This window comes from Macrosteles quadrilineatus, unplaced genomic scaffold (genome assembly GCF_028750875.1).
Source record: "Macrosteles quadrilineatus isolate MER2022 unplaced genomic scaffold, UCM_ALF_1.0 Scaffold_2__2_contigs__length_208266976, whole genome shotgun sequence".
Taxonomy (NCBI): Eukaryota; Metazoa; Arthropoda; class Insecta; order Hemiptera; family Cicadellidae; genus Macrosteles; species Macrosteles quadrilineatus.
The window spans coordinates 163,671,919-163,699,201 of NW_026542595.1; the positions used below are offsets into that span (position 1 = coordinate 163,671,919).

Here is a 27,283-nt window from a genome sequence, read left to right on the forward strand (position 1 = left end):
TGGGATATCTCTCTTAGTTTTATAATTCTCAGTCTTCTAGACATTAAAAATCTTTTTTAACCTTCTTATTTACATCTTTTATTGTTTTTTCTCGGGGCCTTTCACGTCATTAAAATAAGTGTTTGTTCCTGGTAGTACCACAGGAACAAACATATATGGCTGATTCTTTATCTCACAAAGTTACTCAACTCCGTCACAATGTGTTTATATATTTTGAATTTCCTTGCAAACCCCACCTCTTCATAGTGACTCAGCACCAATAAATTAAGAAAACTACTAGGTAAAACCTATCAGCCAGATTAAAGTGGAATGTTAAATACAGTCAATTACAGACCCCAACCTTCAGTCATAACCATATAACAACCAAAAACGATAGCTCATAAATAAAATGGTAAATTCTGGATGTCAAGGGTAAAGCACACTATTTAATAGCATACAAAAACAACAATTAACAGTAAAAAAATGTATTTAATCCACTATACAACAGTGGTTTAATCACAGTAATTCTTCAAGGTAAGTCTCGGCACGATGTTCATGGACTGCAGTTCTTGGAACAACAGTTTGCATGCATAGGGGATGCGGATGGTTGACACTGATGCACTACTGTGACAACCATGACACCTGCAACAAACATTGTCATAAAATACAGTCTAGATATGTGAGCATATAGCCTACATTTAAAACACAAAGACTCATAGTGTTGCCATTAAAAATATATGAACATTATATCCTTTTATCACAAATACTAGAGTCACCTAACATCACCTAATATAGTATCTTAGTGGTGTACCGATGGTAGTTAGTTTTTATTTGAAATAACAAAACAAAATCAATATTATTTAATCATTGGCTAGAAAGATTAAGAAAGAGTGACCAGCAGTTTAGAAGTTTTAGTTTTGTAGGGTTGGTAGTGGTTAGTGATAACCTGGTTCAACTTTGTCAGTTTTAAGTTCACTGGAAATATGGTCATCTAAGTTGTGGTTGCTGTAGAAAATTGTAAGTAGTTTTAATATTGTTTAGTAATAAGATTTTAGTTGATTTATTGTATATAGCTTTGTAGAAATCACTTTTGGAAAAAGATGAAAAGGAATGAATAGTTTTCAAATCAATTTTAATGCATTTCACAAGAAAAGAAAACAAGTAAAGTTTATACAGACCTGTTGAGTTTTGTTCTAGGAGAAGCACATTTTCACAAGAAGTTGTAAAGATCTTAAATCCACTTTTAATTATTAGAATTTATAGAGAATAGTTTTTATTGGGTTTGTGTGATGTTTTCAGACAGAAATCAACCACTTCTTGGTACTACCACTTCTTGTTCACCTTCTTATGATTGGTCCAGTAGCTTTTTGCACCACTTCTAGTTTGCATGGTATCTGCTAGTGCCTGTTCTGACCATTAAACCAGTGTCTCTGTTTAAAGTAAGATCTTTCCACTATTTTATTATCTAGTATAATTTTTGGGAAGTAACAACTGCATATTTAATTTCATTTGGAAAGTCTATTTTGAGAAAATTGACATCCATAAAATAAATGTATCTTTGGCCTACTTTGTCTTTTAATTTATCTCACTTCTACTACCAGCTTAAATTAGATTCATCCTAAATTAAAGTATACTACCTAATTGGCTACAAGGTAGGGGTATACAAGTGCGCAACTCTGCTAATGAATCATTTAAAATTAGAAGCTGGTAAAAGTGAGAAATACATAGGCCTACATGATTATTGAGGATTATGCCTATGTTAGAAGAACTACAGCAAATAAATAGAGGCTGAAAATTTTCAACATGTCAAAATACAATTTAAATTATCTAAACAAAGAAGAACTTCTGTACGAGATAAGAATAAGAGGGGAAGAAACGAGTGATAGTGATGTAGACTCTTTAAGAAAAACTTTAAGATCTTGTATTAACCAGAATACCGATTTAACAAATTTAAAAGGTTCATACACTTTATCTGGGGAAATAACTATAATTGGGGAAAAGTGTGAACAAATTGATTCTCTAATTGAACAGTGTAGGGAAAATGTGACTAAACTCAAAATAGCTAAAATCAAGGCTAAACTAGTGCATGTACAAAACCGGACTACTAATCTATTACAATGTAAGCTGGATCCAGATAAGAAAGTTAGTTTAGACAAATTAAATCAGCAAATCTTAAATAGTTTTGAGCAATTTAAAACAATGCATACCTTCTCAGACCAGGAAATGGGGGATTTTGAAGAGGAGCTGAATAACTCTATAGTTGAGAATGAAATAATTGGGGAAAAATTAAATCAGTCTAAATCGGTAGTTCCACCAACTGAAAACTTCACTTCATCTACACCTCAAAAAGTAGAGATTGATTGTTTTCAACAAAATGTGCCGGGTCAAGTCATAAATAATCAACCAAACTCATGTACAGTTGTAAATAGTAGCCTAAGTCCTAGTAGCCTTTTTACAAAGTTGTCAAACCCATTGGAAATTTATTTAAAAAATTTTCCTGTGTGTAATGGTTTAGAAACAAACACATTGTTGCAGTTTTTGAGAAACCTAGTTACTGTCCGAAATGAAACTTCTTTATCGGAGCAAGATTTGTATGAGATTCTACCAATTTATTCTACAGCACCATTAGTGAATAAAATATTAGAATTCAAGAGGGAATCAAAATCAATTGATTTGTTGCATGCTAATATAATCACTACATTTTTGCCAATCACCTTAAGGGAAAAGCTGAAACAAGATTTAATTTTTCGACCTCAAAAACACCTTGAACCTTTGTCTATATATGTGCATGAAATAAAAATAAACCACCAGGTATTAAAGTGTGATTTAACTGAGAGTCAACTTGTTAGTTTTATTAAGAATGGAATACATCCTGATTTGCGCAACAAACTAATATTTGAGAAGAACCCTGAAACATTTTTAGACTTAGATCATCTTTGTATAAGTTTAAATAATGTAACATACAATGATTACCTCAGAAATCAAGGTTTTCCAGTTAGTAATAGTAGTGTTAGCAAGCCTTATCTATCAACTGATGATAAGCCTAGGATGGATAAACCTAACCCAGGAGTTCAACGACCTAAAAGTCACTACTCAAATCGTAACAATGAGAGGCCTGTTTGTTTCAAATGTCAAAGAGTAGGTCATATTGCTCGTAATTGTTACAGACCAGATCCAAAAAACTAGTTAAGCCAGGAAAAACACGTAGCCTAGACTACAAATCTGTTTTTTTCCGGACGGCAAGAAAGAATTCGGAAATAATAAACCTGTATATAGTTCTCATAGTCCCAATTTTAAGTCTGAACTGAGAAGAGTTGTTAAGGATTTTAATAAAATAAATTCACCTGGATTAAAGAAAGTAAAAGCTAAAACTGTAACACATTTACCCTGTATTTCTGTGGATTTAGGAAACAAATTAAGTGTGGGAGCTTTGTTAGACACTGGAGCTAGTCAAAACTTTATAAGCTTGGATTTATACAACAGATTATTGGGAAATAAATTAATTATGAGTGAAAATACTTGGCAGGGAACCATAGTTGCTGCAAACAATGAACCTTTGAACATAAATAAGCAATGTGAAACTTTGATTAAGATAAAATCATTTACCTGGAAACAAACATTTTTAGTGGTTGAGTTAAAATATTTTGACATGATTTTAGGATACCCTTTTATGTGTGCAAGCAAGTTAAACCTAAATATGGATCGACAAATGGGTTATTTTACATTTAAACCTGAAGATGAAATTAAGTTAATTCCAAGTACAAACCTGAGTGAATTAAGCTTAAGTAGTATTAAAGTAGGAGATGTTGAAATGTGTGAAGAAGCTGAGAAGTTAATTAAGAATTTTCCTACTGTTTTTACGGATAAGATAGGATCAGCACTTGATTTGGAAATTGAGCTTAAAGTGACGGATGATAAACCTGTTAGTATACGCCCTTATTTTTTAAGTCCACCCAAAGTAGAGAAGATGAAAGCTATAATTGATGACTGGATAAACAAGATGTCGCGGAAGTTTCCACTAGTCCATATAGCGCCCCTGCATTTTTGACTCAAGATGACAGACTTGTAATTAACTACTCTGAACTCAATAAGAAGTTAATCAATGTAGATTACCCGCTAGGAGATATGCAGAATATGTATCAGCATCTAAAAGGAGCTAGATATTTTACAGTCATAGATTTAAACAAAGCATTTTTACAATGTCCCATAGCTTTAGAATCCAGAGATTTAACATCTTTTAGTACAATTTTTGGTAAATTCCGTATGAAGAGAATTCCATTTGGATTGAAAATAGGCAGTAGCGTACTATCACATTATTTGGACAAAATATTTAATGACATCAAATTTCAGTATATGATTAACTTTTGTGACGATATAGTTGTATATAGCCCTGATAAGAGAAACCATATTGAGCACGTTACAGAAGTGATTAAGAGATTAGCAAAACACGGACTTACGGTAAATCCACAAAAAGTCAAATTCTTTTGTAAGGAAATAAGTTTTTTAGGACATATTATTAAACAAGATAGCATCACAATAGATCCCGAGCGAACTAACTCATTAATGAAATTTCCTGCTCCAAAAACTGTGAGGCAAGTGCGACAGTTTATAGGAATGTGTGGTTATTGGTCTAGATATATTCCTAAATATGCTGAAATATGTTTACCTCTGTTTGCGCTGAAAAGAAAGGTGTAAAATTTAAGTGGAATGAGGGAGTGTCAAAATGCATTTGAAACCTTAAAGAGTAAGATAGCAAATCCGCCTATACTACAAATGGCCGATTTTTCTAAAGAATTTGAATTGCATACCGACGCAAGCGACCTTGCAGCTGCTGGTGTTTTATTGCAAAGAAATGAGGAGGGAATTTAATGCCTATTGCTTACTATTCGAAGAAATTCACACCTACTGAGATGCGTTATAGCACTTACGAAAAGGAAGCTTATAGTGTAATATTGTGTGTAGAGAAATGGCATCAATTCTTGGAAGTAAGAAGTTTTAAATTAGTTACTGATTGTCAAGGTCTTAGTTTCATGCTCAAATCTCAAAAAAGCCGTGGAAGATTGTCTAGATGGTTTGAAAGGTTGTTTAGTCTTCCATTCACAGTTGAACATGTAAAAGGTTCGGAGAATATAATAGCTGATGCGTTATCACGTATGTTTAGTGAAGAGAAAGAGAGTGAGACGGAAATTCACGAAACTAATCTGTTAAGCAATATCAACAATGAAGTCTATTTTTGTAATGTGTTAAATGAAATACCATTGGATCTTAAGGACATTAAAGTACATCAAGAGAGCGATGAAGAGTGTAAGAAAATCATTGAAAGCATCAAGAATAAGACTAATAATGAAAATTATACCCTGAAAAATGAAGTTTTATTGTTTAAAAAGAAGATTTATTTGCCCAAGAAACTGTTTAGTGTAATATTCGCATTCTATCACAACTCATTAATTGGTGGTCATATGGGAATTTTTAGGACTCAAAGTAAAGTAAATGAAAGTTTTCACCATCCTGAATTAAATGAATTCGTAAAAGGTAAAGTCCGTGAATGTAAGATCTGTCTGATGTCTAAGTCGGAACAACGTAAGTTTGAAGGTCGACTGATATCTGTTCCTGTAACTCAAGCTCTAAACACTGTGTTTATTGACCTAGCTGGACCATTTCCCCGATCAAATAAACTCAATCAGTACATTTTAATTGTGGTCGATGCATTTACCCGTTTTGTATGGTTGTACCCTCTGAAGGATTGCAAGACAAAATTCATCATAGAAAAATTGAAGATAATTTTTGATAGTTTCTCAGTACCCCGAATACTTGTGTCTGATAATGCGAGTTATTTTACATCCAAGGAATTTAAGAAATTCATGTTCAATAACTATGTGGAACACAGAAAGCTAGCTGCGTACAGAGCAAACGGAAATTTGTCGGAACGATATTTGAGGGAGACTAATAATGCTTTACGGAGTTTTTATGGTAATCAACATGATAAATGGGATTCAGATCTGGGACTGATTGCCACAAGTTTGAATACTGCTGTAAATAGTTCGACTAAATCGACTGCTTTTGGTTTAATGTTTGCCCATCCTTGTAACAATGCACTGACAAACTTATGGAATGTTAATGACATTATTTCGGAGAAGTTAACTCCTGATCAAAGGAGGGAAAATTTGGAGAAAGCCATAAATAACGTCAGAAGAAGCATTGCCAGAAATCAAAGAAGGGAGAGATATAGCTATCCTCGGAGAAACCATCCATTTAAGTTGAATATGGAAGTGTACATCAAGACACATTATTTAAGTAATGCAGCGAATAAATTCAGCAAGAAGTTAGCACCTAGATACGTTGGACCTTACGTAATACGCTATTTTCTGAGTGATTCAACAGTACTAGTACAAAATCCTAGCAAGTTAGAAGACGTGAAGAAAATTCATATAATTGATTTAAAGAAGAGTTAAGTAGTGAAGAGGACCAAAAGTAACCAATGTATTGATGGAAGAGGAAATGTGAAAAATGGAATTAAATGGAAGATTACGGAAGACTGAAGCTAAATTGGTCTTTATGAAATGTCTGTAAAGTAGAAGATAGATTTGTTTAGTTGAAATATTAATTAGTTAAGGGATTTTAGCAAGCTAAGAGGGAATTTGAAATTTTGTAAATTAGTACTGTGGGAGTTGTTTTAGGTTCTTAAGAATTTTTCAAAGTTTTAAAGTGTTTTTAGTAAGAGAGTGTATAAATGTGTATGTATTGGTGAATGTGTGAGTATTTGTGGCAGCAAAAGGTAGTATGAATCTGTATGAATCTAAAATGGAGTCTGAACGTAGTGTATGAGTGGGATTTTTACTAAAGGACGCACAATAACATTTTGATTAATTTTGCACTTGTAAACAGGGAAAATAACACAGAACACAAAACACTTCACACGAAACACACGAGGGAACATAAAAACAGGGAATATAACACACTGGGATAAATAAATTAAGGGAAAACTAAAGAAAAACACAGCACACGCAAACGACATAACTAAACTAAACTGGAGAAGTGAAAGTTTATTTGTCTTGTCTGGAGTTGATGTTGGGAGGGGTCAGTGAACTGTGAGCGGATGTGAAGAGTTCAAAAGAGATTTAAATAGGCTTGTTTAAGATCGCTTAAGTAATTGGGGGTTTTAAAGAAAGGTTTTATTTTAAGGTATAAATTTTGTAAATAAGATTGATAATATTTGAATTGTCATAGGAAAATGAAATGGTTCAAAATGAAAAATTGTGTAAATAGAAGTTGTTGTTTTGAGTAGAAGGTTCTGTAAGGTGCTGTAAACGTGTGGAGGCTATTTGAACTAGGAGTTAGTGTTTGTAGAATTTGTTGATAGGTAGCGCTAGTTGAAATGTCAAACGGAGTTAGAGTTTTATTATTTGTTTTAAAAGGTTTGTTTATTTTCTTTTGTAGAGTTGTTGTTTTAAAAGGAAATGTAAATATTAATTTTGAGAAAGAGTGTATAATTTTGTTTATGTAATTTCAAGTTAAGGAGGGGAAATTCTGTACCGATGGTAGTTAGTTTTTATTTGAAATAACAAAACAAAATCAATATTATTTAATCATTGGCTAGAAAGATTAAGAAAGAGTGACCAGCAGTTTAGAAGTTTTAGTTTTGTAGGGTTGGTAGTGGTTAGTGATAACCTGGTTCAACTTTGTCAGTTTTAAGTTCACTGGAAATATGGTCATCTAAGTTGTGGTTGCTGTAGAAAATTGTAAGTAGTTTTAATATTGTTTAGTAATAAGATTTTAGTTGATTTATTGTATATAGCTTTGTAGAAATCACTTTTGGAAAAAGATGAAAAGGAATGAATAGTTTTCAAATCAATTTTAATGCATTTCACAAGAAAAGAAAACAAGTAAAGTTTATACAGACCTGTTGAGTTTTGTTCTAGGAGAAGCACATTTTCACAAGAAGTTGTAAAGATCTTAAATCCACTTTTAATTATTAGAATTTATAGAGAATAGTTTTTATTGGGTTTGTGTGATGTTTTCAGACAGAAATCAACCACTTCTTGGTACTACCACTTCTTGTTCACCTTCTTATGATTGGTCCAGTAGCTTTTTGCACCACTTCTAGTTTGCATGGTATCTGCTAGTGCCTGTTCTGACCATTAAACCAGTGTCTCTGTTTAAAGTAAGATCTTTCCACTATTTTATTATCTAGTATAATTTTTGGGAAGTAACAACTGCATATTTAATTTCATTTGGAAAGTCTATTTTGAGAAAATTGACATCCATAAAATAAATGTATCTTTGGCCTACTTTGTCTTTTAATTTATCTCACTTCTACTACCAGCTTAAATTAGATTCATCCTAAATTAAAGTATACTACCTAATTGGCTACAAGGTAGGGGTATAGTGGTAACATCTTAGGCACCCAAGCAGACATGCAACTACAGTCTCCACTAGCTTGCTCATGTGACATAAAGTGTAACAGTATTTTACTGTCTTCATCTATTTTGGTTTATCATTCAAGAACTAAATATTCGCTTACCAGCCTGAGTAGCCAAGTCGTCCACACTGGTTGCACACATCAACATCAAAAGCATCACTAGATATCATCAGTCTTTCAATTAGCAGCATACTGAAAAAATCACATAGATAAGTTAAGAGTAAGACAATATTCCTTGCGGTTTGTAAATATATCATTTAAGTTTTAAATCACCAAATATAATTTTAATACGTCCATTTCATACGTGTAAAATACACACTAAATTGATTACGGAGATAAATATAAAATATGTAATGAGAAAGTCACCTGGCACCGTAGCTGATGAGACAGTCACGTTCCATCTCGCCGAGCCTCAGTCCACCCTCTCTACTACGACCCTCTGTAGGTTGTCTAGTCAACACAGCTCTCGGGCCTCGAGACCTGGCGTGCATCTTGTCTTGTACCATGTGCTTCAGCTTCTGGTAGTACACCTGTCACAAACATTGTCATCTGACAGTTGCTACATCTCTCTACGACCCTCTGAGATACATATAAATTTGCTGCCCTTCAGAACATAGTCGAACTATATGAATTAATTTATTGTCAGTCAAGTCTATGTTTTATGTTTGAAAACATGTTTAAGTAAAATATCAAGAGGATAAAAAGGTCTACTTGGTTAAATAATTCACGAGTTGATTTGCTTGAATTTGTCATCGAAATGGTAAAACTGAGAGAACAACTTGTTATAAACTATTAAGAGTTCTTGGAGCCTAGATGTTCTAACTCATAAAACAATTAAAAAACTACAGAAAAAATGTATAACCTCACAGTGCACTAGATATTTATTTAATATACAATTTCAACTTTCTAAGATTATTCCATTGTTTACAAAGGGCTCCAAGTCTGATTATGCCAACTACAGTAGACCCCTCTTAACCAACCTCGTATTAACCGATAATCCGATTATCCGCCTTCGATCGTAAAATAATACAGTGTGTTTTAACCGACCTTGCTTTGAGAGCAGTTCGGTTTAACCGCCGCTTTCTAGGAATCTCGACATTTCCGCTCCCACGCTGGGCAATGAGAACTGAACCATACGCTTATCTCCACAGGATATGACTAAGAACAAGTTATTTTGTATTGATCACAAAACATATAGCATATTGTCAGTTTGTCATCATCGTTCGTAGCCTTGTTTATTTTTTTTGTAAAATGTTGGCCTATATGTCTATCTCAATGCTAGAGGAGTTTACCGGTCCGGAGTAGATGTAAGCCTGCAGTGGCTCCCCAGTGATGCCGGAGTAGAAGATGTCTTTGCCCTGGTAGTTGAACCCATTTCTGGCCAACTCTTCACACACATCTGACACTTTGGAACCCCCAAATGCTGTAACGACAAAATTATGTGACAGAATCATGTTTATCATATTTTAAGGGATTTAAAAACCTGAGGGTTTCAAAAATAGAGGGAAGAAGATGAAATTGTATAAAAATGTGGATAAATAAACATGAAGAGAGAGGATGAGAAAGAAGAATGAATTGGAAGATTGTAAAGGAAGAACACTGTTCTGATAGATAGGACAAGATAGAGAAGCCTAGTTGACACAAAGATCCGAGAACAACCAGAGCTGGAGAGGATATGAATGCATGTATATATCACAAAATTAATACAAATACAACTAGTATACCAAGGAACTCTGGTTTTTCCAAAACAATTTTGTAAAGACTTGTGGGTAAGTTACAAGACTGTGAGCAAAGGATTTAATTCTCTTCTTTATAACCCACAGTTTCATCAAATGGTTGGAAACCTACCTAACTTACAGTGTAATAAATAAATGTTTGTTATTATGTAAGTCATTAAAGTAATTTGTAAGTGAGCCGTGACTTGTACGCCAATCGTCCCACCAATGTCACGCCTCAGTGTTTTGTATAGTGCGAGTACTGGCTTTGCGCCGGAACTCAGTCGGTTTGGGGCTGGCAGCAGTCCTGCAGACCCCGGGGCATTTTCCGCTGTGTCGGACACATTTTCGGCAGAAGAACAGCGACTGTCATCGTTTCATGTCAAGTTTTGTGTTTGTAATGTTATTTTTATATCAGTTAACATCTAGTCACGTTTTTACTGTGCTTCATACTAACCAATTTCTTGTAACATGTAATTAAACGGATTGCCAGTCGTCAGTTGAGGTCCCGGATGGGAGGTTTTGTTCCGCCGCTTCCGGAGAGGGTCGCCCGGGGAGACCTTACACCTTCTCCCTCTTCGGGCTGCCAGTCACCCTGCTCCTGGGACCAGTGGGACACACTATACCTTCAAGCCACCATCCGCCTTCTACCACCACCGCCACCCACCACTAGTTGAAGCGACCAGAGTGACCAGTGACCATTACCGCAAGTTATATTTTGTAATTAATGAAAGTTTTTTGAAAAGGACTGATCATCAATGGGGCCCCCAAATTATTTACCATTGTTATTTATTTTTTAGTCACTTGTTATTCATTTAATTGTTGATTTTTAAAGGTTTAATATTAACTGTTACCGTCTTTAATCTATTCGTTGTTAGGCCTATTTTTCCGTTACTGGTACCAGTATTTGTAAGTTTAGAAGGGTAAACCTAAAATCATCTTTTTAATTAAATTTTTGAGAAAGATTATTTAAAGAAATTCTTTGGATGGATTTTTTGTTATTTGTTGATTTTTTTTAATTATATAGGCTTTGTTGACAACTGTTTGTTTTGTTTTTGATATTCACCCACGGCCTTTCACTTTTGTTAGGGATGTGGGGCGGCCACTCGCACTGTCACTATGGGGGGCATGCTTCCAATAGTTGTTCGTCTGGGGGTGGTGCGAGGGGTCGGCTCAGATGGTAGCAGAGCGTGGTTTTTTGGTTGCGTCCTGGGTGCCTTGTCGTGAAACTTCGGTTTCACGACTTGGATACTTAGAGATCCGATCACTGTCCACGTTCTGATTTGTTTTGAAGGGCCGTGGATGGATTGATTTTTGGGTGATTCTGGTCTACATTACATTACATTATTTGTCATGAGAGCCGAAGCCCCCTGACTGCATACCCGGTACCTATCCTTTAGGACATACCCGGGCCCCATGATGTAGGCCGAAGCTTATGCATCAACCTTTAGCACATCATGGGCGGATGACTTAAGGTCATCAGGCTCGCCGGCTGCCGAAGCAGACCCTTCGGAAGGAGGGTTGCCCCTCAATCCTAACCAGGGATTCCGGCTGCTTGTTTAAGCGTCACTCCACCTGGGTTCCACTAGGTCAGGACCTAGAGGTCCATGGTAGAGCGCCCCGACGCATTTAGTGCAAGCAACACTCGGGACCTATCTAATCCCTGACAGGCAGAACCCGCCATCAATAGCCAGGAGGAAGGGGACCGTCAGCAACCTCCCATTTACACCACTACCCGATCGAGGCCTTACCCATTGCTGGGAAACCAGAGATAACCAGAGCGATAGATCCCCAGATACCCCTGGCGGGCTCGGACCCAGCACCCGATCTACTTCGTTTGCCCGTCAGACCCAACATCACTGCCAGGCCATCAGGGTTTCCCAAAAGGAGGCAGGTATAGAAGTGGGACCCACCCGGATGAACCTATCCACCAGAGGTGGCGACACCCTTGACTCAATTGAGGTTCCGGGAAGAACCCCCCACACTCAAGATAACCATACCGTCCGTACTCAGAGACAGGGATTGGTTTGCATAAGTGCCTACAAACCGTTGCCCTCACACTGCGGAAAGTTACGTTGCCCTTGAGTGTCCCCGTGAGCTACGGGTACTTGCCTGTTTTCACCTCCAGGAAAGGTTACTTCCAAAGTCGAGGATTTGCCCACTGAATGCTGGTCGCACACAACAAGCAGGCCGAAGCCCAAAGAACCACAGACACAGGTAGGTTAGAGATTATGATGCACTTCCATCTCTCCTAGAGCTAAACACCCCTCCATCCTGGATAAAGGAATGTCACTGGGACCCAATGCCCAGTCGTCCATGTCTGTGGCCTACTTGAAAATGCCGATACCAACACGGAGCATTTACCTCCCCTCTGGGGGCTAGGTATTTCACCTCCCAGGACGAGGCTACTTCCAAAGTCGAGGATATGCCTCACAAAATGTCAGTCGTACACAACAGGTAGGACTCAGTCACAACCACAAGCTACAGGCAGGTGAAAGATCTATGAACTTAATCAACACTAGCAGAGCTGAACACCCCACCACCCTGAATGGAGGGAATGTCACTGGGTACTCTCACTTTGGGTACAACCCAAAGAGGCTGGCTTGTCCAGTCGTCCATAGCTTGTGGTCTACCTGAAGTGCCGGTTCCAACACCGGGCAATTACCTCCCCTCTGGGAGAGCTAGGGTCCGCGTGGTCGCCCAGGCCACGAACCCACGCAAGCGTGGGCCCCCTGCGGTGATTCTGGTCTGGCAGTTTTGGGAATTTTTTGAAGAAATGTTGTTGTGGTGGGGTAAGCACACTGTTGTAGTTATTTTATTAGGAGCTCGCCCTTGGCCGAGTCACCGGGTGGAATCTGGTTAATGACTTGCATCCTTTGGGAGCAAGAGTGTCAAAAGCATGGCCAAACCCAAAATTGAAACTGTGTGTGTGTGTTTACCTCATCACACAAATGTTAGGTGTTGTTGTTTAGTGTATGTATGTATGTGTGTATGTGGTGAGTGTAAGTCCGTGTTTTTTGTTTTGGTGGCTAAGGCGGTGTGTATGGGCAGGTTCTTCTGTTTGGGACCTCATCTGACTGTAGGCATTTCAGTCCAGAGCCTTTAGTTAGTTAAGTTTGTGAATTGTTTGTTGTAAAATTTTTTTTGTGTGTGTTTTGAAAGTAGACCGACTGACTGAAAGCAAAATGGGTTTGTTTGCTCCACTGCCCAATCCCATTGCTGGGGTTTTGAGCGACATTCGCAAAGTTGATGGTTTAAAGGTGGAACCTTTGTTAGAGTTTTTGGGAAAGGTGTTGCACCTGAAGGAGTTCCCAGGCATGGAGGACTCAGTAGTGTTGGAACTGCTGGTTCCACTCTGCCTGAGACCTCTTGGTGACAAATTGTTAGATTTTTTGAAACGGGGAGTTAATTTTGACAATTTTCACAGTGAAGTACTTGAGCTCTTTGTCCCCTTCAGGGTCATGGAGAGATTGAAGGTTGAGAGAGTGTTTCGACCTCAAAAGTTTGATGAAACTCTCAGTCAGTATGTGGGTGACATTTGTGGCGTGTGGCGTGTCCTACGGCTGGGCATCCCTGAAAACCAACTGGTGGACATTCTCTTGCAGGGGTTGAAGCCTGAGGAGCGGTCCAGACTGATTTTTGCTCCAAAGCCTTCTTCTTTTGCAGACCTGGATAGGCTGGTCATCCTTTCACGGAGCGTTCAAGGCGCTGATTGTCAGAGGGAGCATGTTTCGGGGCATCTTCCCCAGACTGTTCTCCATCCCGCTGTAGCTTCCGTGGGTCAAGGTCCTGAAACACCGCAGAGACAGAGGCATCCTATTGTTTGCTTTGGTTGTGGTCAACCAGGTCACATGAGACGAGAGTGTCGTCAGAGGGTTAATCTTGCGACTTTGTCCAAAAACCTGAGTAGCTCACAAGAGGAAAGTTTGCCTAAACCGCCCTGTGAGAAAGCTATTTTGGAGAAAGTCAGTAAGAATTTGGTTTCTGTGAGTACTGCCCCTTCTGGGAGTGCTGGTTTTGGGGAGCCTCTGTCGCGGGGAATGAGGGAGCTTGCATGCATGGGAGTGAAAGCGGCGCGCTCAACTTGCCCCCGACTCAACATCTTCTTAGGTAAAACGGTGCAGAAGGCCCTTGTGGATTCTGGGTCAGCCCGTTGTCTCATTTCCCTTTCCCTGTTTGAAAATCTAAAATCTTCTGGGCTAATCAAGCAAGTTGAGCGAAGTACCCACATCTGCTGGACTGCATCAAAATCCCCACTTCCTATCATCTATGAAGCCCGTTTGAAATTCAAGATTGAACATTTTTCTTGGGTGTGGAGTTTTTGGGTAGCCAAGGACCTTTGCATTCCTGTCATTTTGGGAGCGGATTTCATCAAGCATTGTGGCCTGATTTTGGATTTAGGCAGAGGCCAGTGCTTCTTTCGTTTCGCAAGACGGGTGCTCATTCCTTTTGCGGATGAAATTGTGAATGGTGCAGCTGTGGTGGAGCCTGAGACACCCAGCAAACCAAAAGTTGATCCTTTAGGGCATCTGACTCCTGGTGAGGCTGAAGCAATCAGAACATTGTGTTCTCGTTTTCCTGAGGTGCTGACGCCAAAGCTTGGAGTCACCAATCTTTTGGAGTACGAAATCCGTTTGACTGACACCCGTCCAGTTCGTTCTCATCCTTACAAGCTTGCTCCACCCAAAATGGAAACACTCCGTGGAATCATCAATGAGCTTCTTGAAAATGGGGTAATTGAGCCTTCTCGCTCAAGTTACGCAAGTCCAGCTTTTCTAGTTCCAAAGCCAAATGGCAAGTCTCGAATGGTTCTAGATTATCGCAAGTTGAATGCTCAGATTGAAATTGACTCTGTCCCTCTCCCTGATTTGCACTCTGCGTTCGATTGGTTCGGTAAGGCCAAGTATTTTTCCGTCTTTGATTTGAACCAGGCTTACCATCAGATTCCCTTGAAACCTGAATCTCGACCTCTCACTGCCTTCTGCGTTCCGTGGAACTTGTACCAGTTCACACGTGTTCCCATGGGTCTAGCTGTGGGGGCCCAAACCCTCACCAGACTTCTTGACTCCATCTTTCATGACGTCAAATTCAAATTTGTGTTCAACTATCTTGACGATCTTTTGGTGTACAGTGAGAGCTTTGAAGACCATCTGGTTCATCTTGAGGAAGTCATGAATAGGTTGCTTAGGGCTGGCCTTACCGTAAATCCCGAGAAAGTTAGTTTTGCTCAGGCTGAGATTTCTTTCCTATGTCATCTAGTATCTTCACGAGGTGTCTGTATCGATCCGGCTAGAACCCAGGCTATCAGGGATTTTCCTCCTCCCAGAGATGTCAAAGGCATTGCCCGTTTCATTGGCATGGTGGGTTTCTACCGGCGCTTCATCCCCAATGTGGCTGAGTTGGCGGCTCCTCTCAATGAGCTTCGGAAGAAGGGCGCCAAGTTTGTTTGGGGTGAAGCACAACAGATGTCTTTTGATCTTCTGAAAGAAGCTATCATGCAACCCCCGGTTTTGGCGATGCCAGATTTCAGTCAAAAGTTTGTTTTGCAAACCGATGCTTCCTCCGTTGCCATTGCGGCTGTGTTGTCTCAAGAGGTAGATAGTGTTAGGCAGCCAATTGCGTATGCCTCACGCACTTTGAACCCATGCGAAAAGAAAAGCTCTTCTGTGTATGAGTTAGAGTGTTTGGCTGTCGTGTTTGGAGTGAATAAGTTCCGACGTTTTTTGGAACACAAAGAGTTTTTGCTGGAAACCGACAACCAAGCACTCTCATGGCTCCTTGCACATCCTCGCCAGCTTGGGAAAATTGGTCGTTGGGTTGTCCAGATTTCTTCCCTCAAATTCCAAGTGCAACATGTTCGAGGCACGCAGAATGTGATTGCTGACACTTTATCCAGGATGTATCATTCACCTGACGACCAACCTTCTGATCAGGAGGAGCACACAGGGTGTGCTGTGCTCCTGGAGTTTCCCCTTGCCTTCTCTGAGTTCATCCCACATCAGCTAAAAGATCCCGAGCTGGCTAAGATCATTGGTGAGCTTCAAAATGGGGGAGCCCACCCCCCGTATTTACTGTCCCAGGGTGCCCTTTGTTGTCGAGACCGACAGCAGGGTAAACCCAAGGTTGTCCTGCCTAGTCTTCTTGTACCCATGGTCTTTGCGTACTTTCACTCTTCCCCTGTGGGTGGGCACTTAGGGATTCACAAGACCATTGCGAAGGTTAGGGACATGTTCATCTGGAAGGGTATGGACAGGGACATTGCGGCACGAGTACGTTCTTGTCAAACATGCTCGCTAAGCAAGCCTGCTCAGAATACCAAGTATGGGTTGTTGTCATCTGAGGTGGCGGAGAGACCTTTGGAGAAGGTTTTCATAGACTATGTAGGGCCTCTCCCACGTAGCAAGTCAGGAAACAAATTCTTGCTTGTTTGTGTGGATGCCTTCTCCAAGTTTTGTTGGCTTTTTCCTTTGAGGAACGCCACTGCACAGCTCACCGTGCAGGCACTTCGTACCCATTTGTTCCAACACTTTGGAATACCCGCCACCATTGTTTCCGACAACGGAACTCAGTTTGTGTCTCACCTTTTCAAAAGAATGTGCTTTGGGCACGGTATCCGCCATGTGACCACTTCTCCTTACTATCCACAGCCTTCCCATGCTGAGAGGTTCAACAGAAATCTTCGTTCCGCTCTCATAGCTTTTCATGCTGACAAGCAGACCACCTGGGATCAGGAACTTCCTTGGATTCAATTTGCTTTCAATACTGCACACCATGAGAGTCACAAGGCGGTCCCTTTCGAGCTGCTGTTGGGCTATCCACCCAATAATCCCTTGGCAAATGTGTGGAAAATTGGCGACCTTCTGCCACCCCCTGGTGCAGCCAATGTCAAGGCAACTTGACAGGCGGCTAGGAGGAACTTGATCCGAGCTAGGGAATTGGTACAGAGGAAGCACAATCGAGGTCGGTTGGACAATCCTTTCCAGGTGGGGGATTTGGTTTTCTGCAAGGCTCATCCGGTCAGTTCGGCCGTGGACAAGAGAGCCGCTAAGTTGTCTCATCGGTGGTCAGGTCCCCACCGCATCTTGAAGTTCTTGACTCCTGTCTCCGTGCGGCTTGGAAATCCGCAGACTGGAGAAGTTTTCCGGAGGGCTCACATTTCTCATCTGAAGCCTTTCCGGGGAACAATTCCGTAGGTCATCTTTCTTTACTCTTGTGTCTGAGCGGGAAGTGCACTGGGCCAGAGAGCTTGATCACCTCTTCTGTCCCTTGTGCGCTGCTGAAGATTTTTCCCTAGTAAATTTTCCAGCACTGGCCAGTGCAAACCCTGGGGGTGAGTAGTCCCTCCAGTTGAAAGACTTTTGGCGTTCCCCACTTCAGACACTTGAGTTGATCTGTGGTGTTGAGATCTTCTAGAATTGGGAGAGGTTGTTTTGAGCCGTGACTTGTACGCCAATCGTCCCACCAATGTCACGCCTCAGTGTTTTGTATAGTGCGAGTACTGGCTTTGCGCCGGAACTCAGTCGGTTTGGGGCTGGCAGCAGTCCTGCAGACCCCGGGGCATTTTCCGCTGTGTCGGACACATTTTCGGCAGAAGAACAGCGACTGTCATCGTTTCATGTCAAGTTTTGTGTTTGTAATGTTATTTTTATATCAGTTAACATCTAGTCACGTTTTTACTGTGCTTCATACTAACCAATTTCTTGTAACATGTAATTAAACGGATTGCCAGTCGTCAGATGAGGTCCCGGATGGGAGGTTTTGTTCCGCCGCTTCCGGAGAGGGTCGCCCGGGGAGACCTTACACCTTCTCCCTCTTCGGGCTGCCAGTCACCCTGCTCCTGGGACCAGTGGGACACACTATACCTTCAAGCCACCATCCGCCTTCTACCACCACCGCCACCCACCACTAGTTGAAGCGACCAGAGTGACCAGTGACCATTACCGCAAGTTATATTTTGTAATTAATGAAAGTTTTTTGAAAAGGACTGATCATCAATGGGGCCCCCAAATTATTTACCATTGTTATTTATTTTTTAGTCACTTGTTATTCATTTAATTGTTGATTTTTAAAGGTTTAATATTAACTGTTACCGTCTTTAATCTATTCGTTGTTAGGCCTATTTTTCCGTTACTGGTACCAGTATTTGTAAGTTTAGAAGGGTAAACCTAAAATCATCTTTTTAATTAAATTTTTGAGAAAGATTATTTAAAGAAATTCTTTGGATGGATGTTTTGTTATTTGTTGATTTTTTGTAATTATATAGGCTTTGTTGACAACTGTTTGTTTTGTTTTTGATATTCACCCGCGGCCTTTCACTTTTGTTAGGGATGTGGGGCGGCCACTCGCACTGTCACTATGGGGGGCATGCTTCCAATAGTTGTTCGTCTGGGGGTGGTGCGAGGGGTCGGCTCATAAGTCACAAGAACTAATTTTTTTACTATAGACCTGATAAGATTTAGCAGTTTGTATACAGAATATGAACTAGAAGCTGCCCTCTGTATCAACAATAAGAAATGCCCGTATAAAATCAAATCATCAAAGACATGAAAAAGATAGCTTCACTTTCTCAAATTAATTTAATACAGTATGATAGAGTACCTTACACAAAAACTGAACTTGATAATCTTCTCAACACACTTGGTTTTTTGAAAAAAAAAATAACAAAATTGTTATAAGAAGTCCATTGACAAAGGCATAATTTATTTACCTGTACCGTAGTGGAACTTTCCCTCCATTAGGCCAGCCTTGCCCGCCAGTAATTCTATCAGTTTACCTACTGTCATACGGGATGGAAAGCCATGAGGGTTCATGATCATATCAGGTACAATCCCGTAGTCGTTGAATGGGAGGTCCTCCTGGTCTACGATCAGACCTGCAAATAATATAATGTTTGTTATGGGCGAAATAAGTAGTACCATTGACTATACACAGAATAGACTTCGCATTCAATGAAAAAGTTTGAAGCCAAAAAAACGTGGTGCAATCTGTTGAGATGGTCACCAACTACTGACAATATTCTGTGTTAAGTGATAAAAGTACACAGTAACCTCTCTTTCATTTAAATCTGGTTTTGTTTCAGAGGATCTCCAGCATGACGCTTTATACAAAGCTTGTAATCAAAAAAGTTACAATCTCTTTGTCTAGCGCTGTTTGGTAGATTACATACCGTTTATACTGCTGTGTTTCATTGCTTAAGTGATTAACTCATAGCTGTGTAAGTCTAAAAGTATTTATTCAATTGTATGTTATCTTCTGATGGTTTGGACCTTTTTTTGGTTTGGACAAAGGTATGATTTTGAGGTGTCTCAACATAAAGAACAGTACGTTGTAAATATTACTCTTGCTAAAGAGAACAAAGGTACAAGAGTCTCTCCTCACCTGTGACGCCTTTCTGACCGTGTCGACTGCTGAACTTATCACCAATTTCAGGCCGTCGAGTCTGACGCAGCAACAATTTTATGAGGAAAGCGTCTTCGTTGTTAGATGAAACCATCACTTTCTCTATGTAGCTAGGCACAGAGCCCTTATAAGTAATCGGCACCTCCTAAAACATTTGTGGGGATAAAGGTTCTCAATTCTTAAAGAACTGTATTGTTTTAAAATTCAAACAGGTATATGGGTAGTAACATTTATCCATTCCAAGTACATTTTATTATTTGGAGATATAGCCTCTGGTATAATTTGATATGATTTGGTATAATTTGTAAAAACATTGAACACATATAAATATTTACAAAGACATAAATGAGAACAACTTAGATACATGGCCATGATCTGCTTAATCAATCCTAACCTCCCAAGTTGCCATCCTGCTAACCTGCCAAATCGACAATATCTCAAGTAAGAGAGGGCAAACCAGAAGTAGCCTATGAGACAAAGGACTCATAATAACCTTTCGACGTAGAAACCTAGGTCTCCACTATAAAAATAAATTGGATCGTAAGGTAAGCCTTAGATTTAATTACATTTTATTAGTTAATATAACCTAAGTATCGTGAATATAACCTACCTTGTATTCAGGAGGAGGTTGTGGAGTGGACATTGCACCCTGGGGGGTCGTTGAGCTGACAACAGGCATAGACTTGTTCACAAGAATCTGACAAAACATAAAATGAATGTTGCCAAAAAAATTAGTGAAAAAATTAAAAACAATATACTTCAATTTACTGTCAACTACTATTAACTATTAACACATCTATTGAATTATCTACCAAAATTCTACTTGACTCTTACAACCTAGTCAATGTGAAATGATAAGTACAAATCTGGGCCAAAGATAATTTAATTAAGATTTTTGTTATTCAATTGATTAAATAAGCAAATAAACAAGAGGACGATTTATAAATCTCTGACAACTTACAAGTCAATAATGCAAAAATATTAAATACTAATTTTCTTGGCTTTCCTATAAAATATCACCTAGTTGTGAATGTTTGTCTTACTTGTCTCTCCCGCACCATTTCCCCAGGACAGGCGATGCCATCAGCGTCTAGCGGCTCACACTTGTAGATCGGCTTCTTGGTCTCCGCGTCAACTAGGGGTCCGAGAATCCTGTCATAAGTCTGGTTGGCGTACTGCTTCAGTGTACACTTAGCATTCCTGTACACTAGGCATCTGCCGTAACCTAGCGGACGAGATAAACACTCTTAGAACATAATGTGTCAAATTATTAAATCTGAAACTGATATTGTAACATAGAACACAATGCACTAGGATTTACAAGTTATTATGTTCCTGATTTTTTACTCCAGATTTTTCTAGAGCACCAACTCAAATCCCAGTATGTTGTACCAACAAGCATACTGCATGCATTTGCTGTACACTCCCAATTCCTAGTTAGTATCCAAGCCCAAGACTTGATCCACTCTGTCAATGGATGAGTAGTTTGTTTCCACCTGATTGAGTAATGTTCAGTAGGAGTTTCTTTATACAGTGGATCCTCGATAGCAATACTCGCTTTGATAAGTGTAATTTTCAAATTCCCTAGAATTCATTTTACCCCTTATCACATATTATGACAATCTTGATAAGAAGTCAACCTTCATAAACAAGTCTTATTTTTAATAATCCCCATGAGAGTCTTGTTATCAAGGTTCTACTGTACCACACCCTGGTTGCAATCTAACGGGTGAAGAAAATTCTGATATCTTTTGTGGCGGTGTAGTCATCGTTATCGTCTCCCGCGGTCATGTAGTAATCATCATTATCTAACGGGGTTGTGTAGACATTTTGGTCGTCTTCCACGATTGCGGTAAAATTCTGATAACTTACAGTTTACTGATCCTTGCAGTAGTCATTAATGTTTTCTTTTGTATACACCAACATTGTTTACAGTATAACCTACTGCAAACTATAGAATCTGGATAATAGAAATCGTCCTGTCAAATCTGTGTTCAGCTCATCTAACTACGTTCTATCTGAATACAAAAATTATCTACCTGGTCCATGTGTAATGTCCACCCTAATATCCAAAAGTCAATTCATAACTCCTCCACCACCCCGTCTGTTTGTCCCCGTCTTGTTTGTCTGTATGTGGTACGTCAGTTAAGATTAATGCTTTGACAACTTTTTACAAAACCAGCCTAAACAGACTTTTGTGAAAGTTAAAACAAGTTCTGATACTGAAGTGTTTTTTTTCAGATTTCAACTGTTGCGTAAACATTATCTAAGGCCCCCGCGATCACAGAATCGTCAAGCACTATTGCCACAAAAGCAGTAATTTTACGAGGATGTGATCTTTGCAGATGAGTCGGTTATCAGTATCAGCAATGATATTTGACGATTAATTCTCTATACCGATACCAATGTCCAAGTATCTGTGTTATCAAGAATCGACACATCCCTATTACAATTCAAATAAAGTAACAGTAAAGCAAGAATTAAAGCCAGCCTGCAATACCATCTTACTGTGACGGACATACCTCTATCAAGAGATGCCTTGTTGAGTATGAGCGCATCCTCTATGTCATATCCCGAGTAGCTCATAACAGCAATGGTCGCATTCTGTCCCGCTGGCAGCTTGTCAAAGTTGATCAGTTCTATTGTCTTTGACTTGACCATGGGAGCCTGCGGGTACACCAGGTTGTACATCAGAGTGTCGATTCGGTTACGCTGGTTATAACCAATCGTACCTGGAAATCACATGGAAATTAAAGATATCACAGAGGATACAAATATTTTCACATCCTTAACTAGTAATAAGTATAGGTAAAATAAAAAAATTGTTGGATTTAAGAAATATTCAGACACCTTATTATCATACTTGGCTTAAAATACCTACTTTTGTATGGTCGCCATTTCAGATAAAAGTATTATTGAATTAAAGTATAGTATTTTTTAGGGATGGACGGGTCCCGAAATTTCGGGAATTTTTCGGGAAAAAAATATTCCCGATTATCGGGACGGGATTACATTTGACTCGGGAATTTTTCGGGACGGGATTTGGTCCGATCGTCGGCGATTTTTCCGCTTCGCGAGTGCCGATAACGCCGTTATTGCGAGCGATAGGTCCGCGAATGCAGGAGACGAAGTCATACCGACGATCGCGCCGTGACCGCGGAGTCCTACCGACGATCGCGCCGTGACCGCGAGTCATACCGACGATCGCGCCGTGACCGCGAGTCATGACGACGATCGCGCCGTGACCGCGGAGTCATACCGACGATCGCGCCGTGACCGCAAGTCATACCGACGATCATGCCGTGACCGCGAGTCATGACGACGATCGCGCCGTGACCGCGGAGTCATGCTGACGATCGAGCCGTGATCGCGAGTCATACCGACGATCGCGCCGTGACCGCGAGTCATACCGACGATCGCGCCGTGACCGCGAGTCATACCGACGATCGCGCTGTGACCGCGAGTCATACCGACGATCGCGCCGTGACCGCGTGTCATGACGACTATCGCGCCGTGACCGCGGAGTCATACCGACGATCATGCCGTGTTCGCGAGTCATACCGACGATCATGCCGTGACCGCGAGTCATACCGACGATAACCCCGTGACCGCTGAGTCATACCGACGATCGCGCCGTGACCGCGGAGTCCTACCGGCGATCGCGCCGTGACCGCGAGTCATGACGACGATCGCGTCGTTACCGCGAGTCATACCGACGATCGCGCCGTGATCGCGAGTCATTACGACGATCTCGCCGTGACCGTGAGTCATACAGACGATCACCCCGTGACCCGCGAGTCAAAAGTTACTATAGGTACCTGTAAATTGTTACCCATTTTTTGGTTTTTATAGATCAGTGCCACAAATGGTAAAAATTGATTTCGTATGTCTTTTTTTGGTAACTGCAATACAGTACTTTCTTTTTATGCACAAAAAAAATCCCGTCTCGTCCCGTCCCGAATTTTGGGAAGGAAATAAAAATCCCGTCCCGTCCCGTCCCGAACTAAAAATTCAATCCCGTCCATCCCTAGTATTTTTTCAAGTAAATTATGTTGGAGTATGGTATACCAGAGAAAATAAGATATTTTCCAAACTCTAGTCTATAACAAAGATCTGACATCGTTGAATTAATAACAACCAAGTAGGAAGGCCAGGTAGTTACATACTGCGACAGGAGGAAGGCACAAATCTTAAGGAGGTATGTATTGCAAGACTGTTCATATTGGAAGACCTCCCTTAAGCAGACAAAACAATTGTATAGTGTGAAAGAAGTGTATTGCTGTATTTTTCGGTAAAGTCAAAAGTACTTGGAAAAATAATTGTCCCACAATATAAAATTGAGTATGTAGAATGAAGCATAATCAACTGATGGATCTGTTTCAAGAACTAGATGTGGTTGATGAAGCAAGATCTAGGGATGAAATTTGCTGATAATAAAGGAGAAAAGCTAGTAAAATAAATATGGATGATCTCTTTTTTGGACGCCCTTCGAAGAATTCGTAAGATAAAGTAGTTGGGGATATGCCTTGGAAACATAGGCATGAAATCAGAGGAAGTGGAGGCAGTTAGCTGAGATTAACTTTACCTTCTATAATATAAATGGTCATGGGAGTGACAGTAAGCAAGTTTTCTAAGTAAGTGTTTCTGATGTGTCCTGGTAGATGATAGGAGAGCTAACTGTATTGTAAGAGGGGGTTTTTTTAGAAGGTGAATTAAAGGATTTTTTTATTTAATTTCATTGAACTGGAAGGCATCTTCATTGAACTAGAGTCGAAAACTGACATTGTCTATTGTGTATCTTCAACAATTCAAAGATGATTTCTGGGACATATTTAAGGACTTACCCATAGCCTGTTTTCCCATGGCACACTGGTAGGTGTTCCTAGGACTCTGGTTGTGGTGGGGGTAAGGCACCAGTCCAGCACATACTCCCAACAACGTGAAAGCTGCTATCTCCAGGTGTGTCGTCTGCTCTGGTACTATATTCTCTTCATCCAGAGCAATCATCGAGTCGTTCTCCTCGTTCACATCTAGGTACTCTATCAATCCTGTGCAGACAAATCATAGATAAATCGCTTGAAATCGTTCTGGTTTAACCGATCTTAGTCAGTAAACACCTCATCCTACAATCTTTATTGCCTTAAACTACACGGTCAGGTGTGTAAGCAAGATCTTAAAACAAATACAAGAATGTTAAAACAAACAAATACAAGCCCGTTGCAATACATGCAGTAAACCACAACATAGATTTTGATACATGTTTCACCACAAAAGCCATCAAATCCCTCCCCAAAGACTAGTGCAAGGTGGGAACTAGCCTACCAATACATTACTGAAACACTCATAACCTTAACATCAGATAATTCACCCAACCTTTCCCTCAGTTAGCTTCACATTTTTTTAATAATCAACCTACCATGTGTATATATGAGTGTATGTGTTTAAAGATGTACATAACAACAGAAATGTTCATCTCATTTTAAACAACAGTTGGCAACACTTGTGGAACTTTTGAATTTGAACTTTAACTGCCAGTTTTCTTTCTTCTCCCTTCTGATGAAGTCCCTAACTGGGACGAAATATTAAGTTTTTCTGTGTTGTCTCATGTGTTTAATGTGTAATCAAGGCTAATCTGGACTCTGTCTACCAGGTAAGCTAGCTGATTCCTATCCTTGTACATAATAATCCTAAGCAAGAATAAAGCTCTTTTAAGTACATTCTTTTCTTTAATTAAATAACTTCTTGATCAGCATTGTACGTGTTATTAAATTTACAGAAAGTAAATAAAAGAAACGTCTTATAACACTTAAAACATATATTTACGCTTATACTGTTACTCACAAGACGGTAAATATACAAAAAAGGTGGTAAGTGGTGATCGATTTCGATTGGACACTCCAATCATCATCAGACCCAATAGGCGAATGACAAGAATCTTGAATGGCGTCCCTACTTATACCCTATTGGCTACCGGAAGCACCGGCCAATACATTTTTATAAGTGCAACTGGAATCAAAATGTATTTGTTCATTAATCAACTTATTTCTATCTTTACATTTTTCCTTATAAATATACAATTCTTCCCAAGCATTCATTACATATCCTTTCTTACAATTCTTTAAAATATCTAGACTATCCTCCATTTTTCCTAGTGAGTGCCCATTTTGTAACAGGTGTTGTGCGACATTTGATCTTTCTGGTTTGTTGTTCCTCCATGCAGATATGTGGTTTTTGAAGCGGTTAACAAAGTTCACAGTCTGTCCAATGTAGAAGCTATCACAATCGTCACAATTGATTTTATATATGCCTGAAGTGTCGAATTTGTTACAATCTTCTATTTTTGGATGCAGTATTTTACTCATGGTGTTCTGAGTCCTGTAGGCTATTGAAACTCCGTATTTCTTAAATCTGTTAGCAGTCCTTTGTGTTGTAGTCCCCGTGTAGCTAAATGTGATATATCTAGTGTTTTCCTCTTTTATCTCTTCTAATGTTGTTCTGCTGTGTAGTGTATTCTGTCTATCGATTTTCCTCCTCGTCTTCCTTGCGATGTCCTCTATCGTCTTGGTCCGAAATCCATTCACTTGAGCGATCTTCTTAATGGTGTCCAGTTCTTTTTTCCTATTGGTTTGGCTAAGTGGGATCTTATAGGCTCGGTACAGCATAGATCTAAAGGCTGCGGTCTTGTGGATTGTCGGATGGATAGACTTGTTGTTGATTGTAGTGTCCGTTTGCGTAGGTTTCCTGTAGATGTCAAACTCTATCTTGCTGTCTTTTCTCTCTAATGTGAGGTCCAGGAATTTGATCTTTTTGTTTTCTTCAAACTCGTTAGTAAAGGTGAGGTTCGGGTGGTGGTTGTTTAGTGTCTGCATCATCGTTTCGTGCTCCTGCTCCTGGGCTTGTCTGAAGATAACAAGAATGTCGTCTACATATCTAACAAACAGTTTTACATCATGATTTTTTCTTAAATTCGTTAACATTTCTTTTTCCTGATGCTGTAAAAATATTTCTGACAAAATTGCCGAAAGTGGACTTCCCATAGCTAAACCATCTGTTTGTTCGTAAAATCTATTGTTAAATCTAAAATAATTTTGCTTCAAAACAGTCACAAGTAATTTTACAATCTGATTGACATATTCATCGTCTAAACTATTCTGTAAAAGCCTACATTTAACAAGATCTACAGTTTCGGATACAGGTATGTTTGTGTACAGATTTGCGATATCAAATGAGACTAGCCTACTATTCGAATCTATATCTATGTTCTTGACACGTTCAACAAATTCATAACTATTCTTTACATTGTATACATATTCTAATTCTAAATCATTGCTGAGCTTACTTGCTAACAATTTTGAAACATTGTAGGTAGGAGCACATTTAAAGTTAACTAATGGTCTGATGGGTACATTCTTCTTGTGTATTTTTGGGATCCCTTTCATCACGGGCGCTTTAGAATTTAGGATGTTCATCTTCTGTCGACATTCTTCGGGAATCACTCTGGTGCATCTCTTCACGACGTCGGACAGCTCTCTTTGGTACTTCTGCGTTGGATCCTTTTTCAGCTCTTTGAAGTTATTTTCTTTGATGAAATCTTCCGTCTTCTTTATATATTCAGTGTTCAAAGAAAATAACTTCAAAGAGCTGAAAAAGGATCCAACGCAGAAGTACCAAAGAGAGCTGTCCGACGTCGTGAAGAGATGCACCAGAGTGATTCCCGAAGAATGTCGACAGAAGATGAACATCCTAAATTCTAAAGCGCCCGTGATGAAAG

The 27,283-nt window shown here is 39.6% G+C and overlaps 1 protein-coding gene across 1 annotated transcript in view; it reads right to left on the minus strand.

Moving 5' to 3' along the window:
• Positions 1-448: 448 nt before the first annotated feature.
• Positions 449-27,283, minus strand: part of LOC128983939 (DNA-directed RNA polymerase III subunit RPC2-like) — a 51,717-nt gene continuing 24,882 nt past the window's right edge. Inside the window, exons 13-22 of the mRNA XM_054403216.1 lie at positions 24,357-24,560; positions 22,035-22,244; positions 20,556-20,737; positions 20,123-20,209; positions 19,492-19,657; positions 18,821-18,985; positions 9,691-9,821; positions 8,765-8,928; positions 8,501-8,590; positions 449-621 (exon numbers count right to left, since the gene is read on the minus strand). Coding sequence (XP_054259191.1) covers positions 492-621; positions 8,501-8,590; positions 8,765-8,928; positions 9,691-9,821; positions 18,821-18,985; positions 19,492-19,657; positions 20,123-20,209; positions 20,556-20,737; positions 22,035-22,244; positions 24,357-24,560 — 1,529 coding nt within the window. The 3' untranslated portion in view covers positions 449-491. The remainder of the gene's footprint in view (positions 622-8,500; positions 8,591-8,764; positions 8,929-9,690; positions 9,822-18,820; positions 18,986-19,491; positions 19,658-20,122; positions 20,210-20,555; positions 20,738-22,034; positions 22,245-24,356; positions 24,561-27,283) is intronic.